The 7449-nt window shown below is 44.6% G+C and overlaps 1 protein-coding gene across 2 annotated transcripts in view; it reads left to right on the forward strand.

The window, feature by feature from the left end:
• LOC102195942 (N-alpha-acetyltransferase 15, NatA auxiliary subunit-like) overlaps window positions 1-7449 on the forward strand; it is a 25608-nt gene that overhangs the window by 5047 nt on the left and 13112 nt on the right. For both annotated transcript variants that reach the window (XM_005751849.2, XM_013915609.1), the window contains exons 7-12: window positions 999-1118; window positions 5876-5971; window positions 6431-6537; window positions 6625-6697; window positions 6810-6979; window positions 7067-7219. In XM_005751849.2, coding sequence (XP_005751906.1) covers window positions 999-1118; window positions 5876-5971; window positions 6431-6537; window positions 6625-6697; window positions 6810-6979; window positions 7067-7219 — 719 coding nt within the window. The remainder of the gene's footprint in view (window positions 1-998; window positions 1119-5875; window positions 5972-6430; window positions 6538-6624; window positions 6698-6809; window positions 6980-7066; window positions 7220-7449) is intronic.

Genomic DNA, 7449 nt, shown 5'->3' on the forward strand with positions numbered 1-7449 from the left:
GTCACCTCGCTCCATGTGATGTCACCTCGCTCCATGTGATGTCACCTCGCTCCATGTGACGTCACCTCGCTCCATGGTGCCTGGGATTAGTCCCAGCCCTTCCCTGCTATGCTCATTCCTTTTCAGTTTCACTTTATTTCTGAAGCGCTTTAAAACAATATAACAGCTGTACACAAAAATAAAAGAATCAAGCAGTACAGGGTAAGAGGTTTAAGAAAAGGTGTTTTTAAATGGGTTTGAGAAGCAGCAAGAGATGAGCCTGCCTGACCTGCAGTGGCAGACGAAACTGCAGAGGCTCCGTCTGGTTTTATTAAATGTCTTTGTGACAGTGAAGAGCACCTGGTTAACTGAGGAGCACTGACAGCATGTGGGAGGGAAGCAGCTCAGACAAATAAGAAGGGAAAGACCATTAAGACTTAATGGGAAGCCAATGAAGGGACACTGAGCCTGGGGTAATGTGCTCTCGTTTGCTTGTACCGGTTTAAAATCGTGCAGCAGCATTTTGTACCCACTGCAGACGTGACAGGGAGGCCTGGCCGAGTCCAGTCTAAAGAGAATCACAATGATCCAGGAGAGACGTGATGAATGCATGGATCGGAGTCTCCAGGTGGCATCTAAACAGGACCGGCTTAATTTTTGCCAGCTGCCCCCACTGCTCCAGTGTGGAGATGAGGCTGTGTCAGAAGCAGCTGTTAGATCTTAAAGCACAGCTAAAAACACTGTTCCCAGAATCCATCGCTAAAAAGATGTCATTAAAAACTCTTAAAAGAGCAGATTTGGTGCTGTGGTGTGTTTTAAACCCAGACTGGAACATTTCCAGGTGTAAACAGTACCTTCTTTGGCAACTTGGAGGGCGACAAAGCAGAAGGGTCAAGGTTTCATCAACAAAAGAAACCCGGCCTTCAGCAAACAAAAGGGGAAAGAGACAAGAATGGCTGTGGGTGTCGTTGGTGTTAAAAGTGTGAGACCTCGGAGTCAGCGAGTGTTTGTGTTTGCAGGAGAGCTGCTGCTAAAGCTGGAGAAACATCAGGAGGCTTCAGAGGTCTACAGAAGACTCCAGGAAAGGAACCCAGAAAACTGGGCCTACTACCAAGGCCTGGAAAAGGCCTTAAAGCCAGGTGAGGACTTTCTCATCCATCACACTTCTTCTGTTGTTACTTATTATAATGAAGGCGTTGTCGTCTCCCTGCCTGGCTGCTGCACAGGCAGCGTGGACACAAGTTTGTGATTGCAATCACGTGGAGAACAAAGCAACGTTGAGTCTCAAATTTATGCCTGTTAGAAAAATTCCCTTATGAAGTGAGACGCAGAGAGTAGCGAGCTGCATTTATTCTGTGTGCAAGGAAACAACAGCACATATAATGAATGTCTATGCACGTGCTGGTCTTTGAGTCCTCCGGCAGAGTAGAAAAGCACTAAGAATCAGTTTACCATTTACTCCTGCTGAGCTTTAGAAAGGATCCTGGGAACAGATATGTGCCTCAGGGACACACAGAGCTCTGCACAGCTTTAATTTTAGAGAGTGTTGCATAACTTTTTCTAGAAATGCATCTACTAAAAGTTCTGATCTCCAGTCTGAGGTCCGATCTCAGTGACTTTGACCCCAAGTTCAAAGGTCAAGTTTTGCAAAAATCCTGTGAACGTGATCTAGAATTTTGAAATTGATGCTCCAGGTGTATCTACTAGAAAGATGACGGGTACCACTGGCCAGCACCAGTATTTCCTGTGTTTGTGGTTATTAGTACTACAAATACTCTGTTGTACTTGCCCTGCAGCTATGATGCTGTGCTTCCTGGTAGAGCTGTGCCATATCACACAGTCCTAATGAGAAGATAATAATAGTTGATTGTAAAAGTCTCACACACATGCACACAGATCAGGGGGAGGGGTCTGTGTCTGACAGTCAGACTCGGACAGCGAACAGAAATAAGGAGGAATAATAAAGTGGCAGCTGGTGAAAGTCTCCTGCTCAAGAACAGACATGCCAGCAGAACGTTTCCTGTTTCCTTTGGTCTGCTGAAATCTGCAGTGGCTGTAAACAAAAAGCTCCTTGAAACCACAGATATTTCATCAGTGCAGCTCTCATTTCATCCAGTGCGTTTCCCAGTCCCTGATATGGTGGTTTTAGAGATCTTAGCAACTTCAGAATAGAGTGCAGTGTTTTCCCAGAGATGTTTGAAGCTGCGGTGCCAGTAAACGCAGCTAGCAGCACCGCAGGCTGGAGATGTCTGCTCGGTCATGGACTCTGTTGGTGCAAAACCTTTGTTGCTGTCTGATATATGCACCTAATTACAACAGGCAGCTCCTCCAGAGTCCAAAGAAGTGCTCACCCTGCACCCGTTTGAAGCACCTCTCACACACAGTGTAGAATCTGGATGCCTCGGTTTCATTAAGACTTTGGTCCATTTTTCTGAAAAGGTCGGGGATGAACTTTGGTGCCACCCTTCGCGGCATGGTTCCACTGCTCTCACCATGGAGTCAGGAACATGACATTTCATTTCCCTCAGTGGTGTCTGTGGATTCACACACACAGCTGTTCCAGGCCTTAGTAAGTGGGCCTTGTTGTTGAGTTCGTTTGGTGTGCTATCCGTTTTTTTTTTCCGCCATGACCTTCATATCGTTTCTTGTTAGAGCTCACATGTAGGGCTGTTCGATATGACCATGTATATCTGATGACGATATAAAAACGTCTGTCGTTTGTTTCGTGGTGTCGCAAAACAAACTGTTTGCAGCAATATTTCTCATGGTTCTGATGTCACTGTAGTGGCTGTATTCATTTATTAAACGTCTCTTTCTCTGATATTTAATATAACCACACTACAGAAGCGCCTGTTTTTATGCATCGTCGTTAGCAACAACGACGGTAACAGCATCGCGTGTCCGCTTGTTTATGTTCCACATGAACCTTTCACAATAAAGCTCAAGATCCTGTTGAGACTTTTCAAAATAAACTGAATCATGTGAAAGAGCAGATTATTTATGGATGAGAAGTAAAAAAGAGCCGCCAGGTGCTAAAAAATAAAGCTCAGACTCCAACGTTAGAACAGGCTTTTCCCCGCAGCACGCCGTGTAATAAATACTCACAAAGAAAACGGCGCCGTTACAACTTATGTCTAAAAATGTGTCGTTTCATGCATCGGTTAAAACACTCGACTCCAGCTACACGACGCACAGCTGGAAACACTTCACACAAGTGGAGATTCACAGAGTTTACAGAGAATGTTACATGTTTGTGATTTATATCGATATCGGACGATAGATGTTTTATATCGGGAGATGAGATTCTGGTCATATCGCACAGCCCTACCAACATGTTTTTGTCCACTTTTGTAGAACTGCTCATATGTTGGGCATTTTGTGTGTGGAAAGTAGAGTTTCAGGAGTCTGTTTAAACATTTTCTGGTTGTTTTTCTTTTTTAAGGTAAATTTTTTTTGCCTTTTCGCCTTTATTGGATAGAGACGGTGTAGATAGACGGAAAGCAGGGAGTAAGAGAGGGTCGGACGTGCAGAGGGTCGGACTCAAACCCGAGCGTACTGCTCTCCGGCCATACGACATGTGGTCGCCTGCTCATCCACTGAGCTACGCCGGCACCCCTGGTTGTTTCTTTTTTGAGAACTGAGGACATCTGATAACTGCATGTTCATTTCTGTCACAAACTGGAAAAGTAGCTTTGGTCAGTTGCAAAGTTTGTATCTGCTGTGCACGGGGTAAGAGGGTCCTACTGTGGTCTGGGAGAGTCCTGCAACTCTGTCTGCAAATACAGTATATAATGACATGATTATATGCATTTCTACTGCTCATACACTAGTGACAGTATTTACTGATCAATATCCATAAATGAAAATTGTAAATAAATGACACTAGATGAGCACAAATCTGATTCAGTTCAATTCAATTTTATTTACACAGCACCAAATCACAACAAGTCGCCTCAAGGTGCTTTTATACTGTACAGTAGACCCTACAATAACACATACAGGGAAAAACCCAACAATCATATGACCCCCTATGAGCAGCACTTTGGTGACAGTGGGAAGGAAAAACTCCCTTTTAACAGGAAGAAACCTCCAGCAGAACCAGGCTCAGGGAGGGGCGGGGCCATCTGCTGTGATTGGTTGGGGTGAGAGAAGGAAGACAGGATAAAGACATGCTGTGGAAGAGAGACAGAGGTTAATAACAGATATGATTCAGTGCAGAGAGGTCTGTTAATACATAGAAGAAGAAACACCCAGTGCATCATGGGAATCCCCGGCAGCCTACGTCTATTGGAGCATAACTAAGGCTACGTTCACACTGCAGGTGAAAGTGCATCAAATCCTATTTTTTTAACCCTCTGCGAGCCATCTATCCGATCATGGTGTGACGGTGTGAACGGCACAAATCCGATATTTTCAAATCCAACCTGGGTCACTTTCATATGTGGTCCTGAATGCGATACATATCTGATGTTTTAGAAAGCGACTGCTGCTCACCGACACAAGACAGACGCCGATTATCAGCAACGCAGAAGCGCCCGAGAACACATGGCGAACGCTTCCTGGCCATCCCGTGTAGATGTCAGTGAAACTGTTGGGAAGACAACGTTGGAGAAACGTGAACATTTTATTTGTACTGTATAAGCTGCAGATTTCTGTCAGAATCTGCAGCTATCCTTTGAAGCAGCGCTCCTCTAAAACAGCAACAAGGATCATTATTATGCAAATAACAAAATAACTTTATAACTTAAAGCAAAATTGGGAAACGTAAAGTCCGAAGTCTTTACATTAAGGCCATCAGTCAAACATCCTGTTGCTCTGGGTCTAAACAGAGCGCATCGTGTGTGACGTCTTCTTTTGCGCATGCGGCCACTTTGAGCGTTCACACTAGAGCGCGTTGCTGTCGCATTTTATTTGTAGTGTGAACGAGCAGACAAAAAAATCTGATTTGATCAAAGAATCTGAATTGAGCATCAAGACCTGCAGAGTGAACGTAGCCTCAGGGAGGATTCAGGGTCACCTGATCCAGCCTAACTATACGCTTTAGCAACTGAAGACTTGAATTCCACCTTATTTTTTGCTGTGTGTCCTTCTCACTCCTCCACTAGTTGCACACTTTGTCCCAGTTAAAAGCCCGTCTGCTTCTTTCACAGTGGGTGTGAAGGTCCCCCTCCTGGGGTCAGGGTGGGGCTCCTGTGGGTTTGAGCGCTAACATTTTGTTCACATTAAAACTTTGACATTTTGCACAATGACAGGTGATACTGTGAAAATGACAATTTTTATTAACATTTCTACTACTCGTGGTCATTTAAGGGTTATTAACTGTTATAGATGAACATTCTTAATAAATGACATTAGAATAAGCACAAAACTGATGAAGAACTTCAATTTCACTTTCAATTTTCCGTCTGTCTGTCTCGAGTCTTCAGTGGTTGTGCACGCTGATCCACTTCATTTCTGGAGGCTGTTTTGATACGATTCAATAAACTGAAGCCTCTGTCACAATCTGCACTGGACGCCTGAATGTAGCACAAATATCCACAAGCTGTGAGCCCATGTCTGCTGCTCTATGCTCCAGACTGATGTCTGAGCTCGTCCCAGTCTGTGTGTATCTGCTGATGCTCGAACAGCAGCATGGAGCCATGGCGCCTGCTCGTTGTGCTGTAATAATGTGGGGAATGTGGTCATAGCACACTCTTAGCTCTTAACAGCCACGTTCATCCCTTTGTAGTTACAGTTTGTTGTCCTCTGTGGCTGCGAGATAATGCACCATTTGACCACCAAACAAACTGAACTCAGCAGATATCCTGAGTGAGCAGAAGTTTGGATTGTCTGTGTGAATTTGTGATATTAACTGACCCCTGCAGCTTTAGTTGACCATTTCCTCCTTTCTCTTCAGGCAGTTTAGAGGCGCGGCAGAAGATTTATGAAGCGTCCTGCATAAAGTTTCCTAAAGGCCTCGTTCCCCGAAGGCTGCCTCTCAACTTCCTCACTGGTAAACCTGGATTTTTGGCAAATACACCTTTTCTGTCTGTTATGTCGTTTATTTTATTAAATACCAAATCACGATGTTGTTATTCTCACACTTGTGTTTACTGCTTCTGTGAGGTGGTGTTTTTCTTTTTTAAATAAAGAGAAAAAATTAGCTTATGGCTGTATCTGTGTCAGTGCGTAACACGATGGACCCAGCATGTTTTTATCAAGTATGCGCTGCCCCTGAAGTTTAGGGTTTGTAAAAAGTTGCCATCAACAGTTAGAATTCATCACAGCAAACAGGAAGGAATCAGCTGCGGCTCAGAATAGGCGACACTCATGACCTGGGATTTGTTGTTTCTGTATTTGGTGCGCTCAGAATTAGCAGAAACAAACTGATTAGTCAGCTTATGAGTGTAACTCACATTTTAGTGACAGCGTAAACCTCGCTGTGTGTTTGCTGTGTGTTTGTGCTGGCCAGGGGAGAGGTTTCGTCAGTCTCTGGACAGCTACCTGAGGATCAACTTCAGCAAAGGCTGTCCTCCCGTCTTCACCACCCTCAAGTCCCTTTACAGCGACAAAGAGAAAGTACGTTTGTGGTGCTTAAAACTTAAGTCTGTTTTGAAAATGTTCTTTAAAATAAAGGGATAATAAAGTTGTTTTCTCTACGTGCAGGTCACAGTTATTGAAGAATCAGTAGTTGGCTATGAAACCTGTTTAAAAAGCTGTCGAATGTTTAGTGAAAATGGTGAGTGCTAATTGGTTATAATGGTTTCCATCATCTCCAGTCTCCATTTATTTATTGAAAGTTTGTGACTTGAACCAAAGCTCAGTGACGGCTGTACTAAATGTGTGCACAGATGATGGGAAGGAGGAACCCCCCACCACCCTGTTGTGGGTACAGTACTTCCTGGCACAGCACTTTGACTTCGTCGGCCAGCCACGCCTGGCGCTGGAGTTCATTAATGCAGCCATCGACAGCACACCTACGCTCATTGAGCTCTTCCTCATCAAAGCCAAGATCTACAAGGTGTGGTGGGAAGCTCTGCACACACAGGCGTTTTTGTTCACTGTGTGATCTTTCCATGTCTGCTAACCCAGCTCCTCTGCCCTCTAGCATGCAGGCAACATAAAAGAAGCAGCTCGGTGGATGGACGAGGCTCAGGCCCTGGACACTGCAGACCGCTTCATTAATTCCAAGTGTGCCAAGTACATGCTGAAGGCTGGCCTCATCAAGGAAGCAGAGGAGATGTGCTCCAAGTTCACACGAGTAAGCAGATGGCATGTTTGAAATGTTGCCAAAGTAATAAAACTCCAGCATTGTGTCAGTGATCAAGAGGGAGGAGTCATTGGGACGGGGAGTGTGGACCTGAGCTGGTGTTGTTTGGCCTTCCAGTTTGTACATAGCACTCAACAGCAAAGCCTATAATTGAAGTTAAGAGATTATATATCTGTGTGTGTGTGTGTGTGTGTGTGTGTGTGTGTGTGTGTGTGTGTGTG

The sequence above is a fragment of the Pundamilia nyererei genome, unplaced genomic scaffold (assembly GCF_000239375.1).
Source record: "Pundamilia nyererei isolate P.nyererei 1_Seehausen unplaced genomic scaffold, PunNye1.0 scaffold00330, whole genome shotgun sequence".
In the NCBI taxonomy this organism is placed as follows: domain Eukaryota; kingdom Metazoa; phylum Chordata; class Actinopteri; order Cichliformes; family Cichlidae; genus Pundamilia; species Pundamilia nyererei.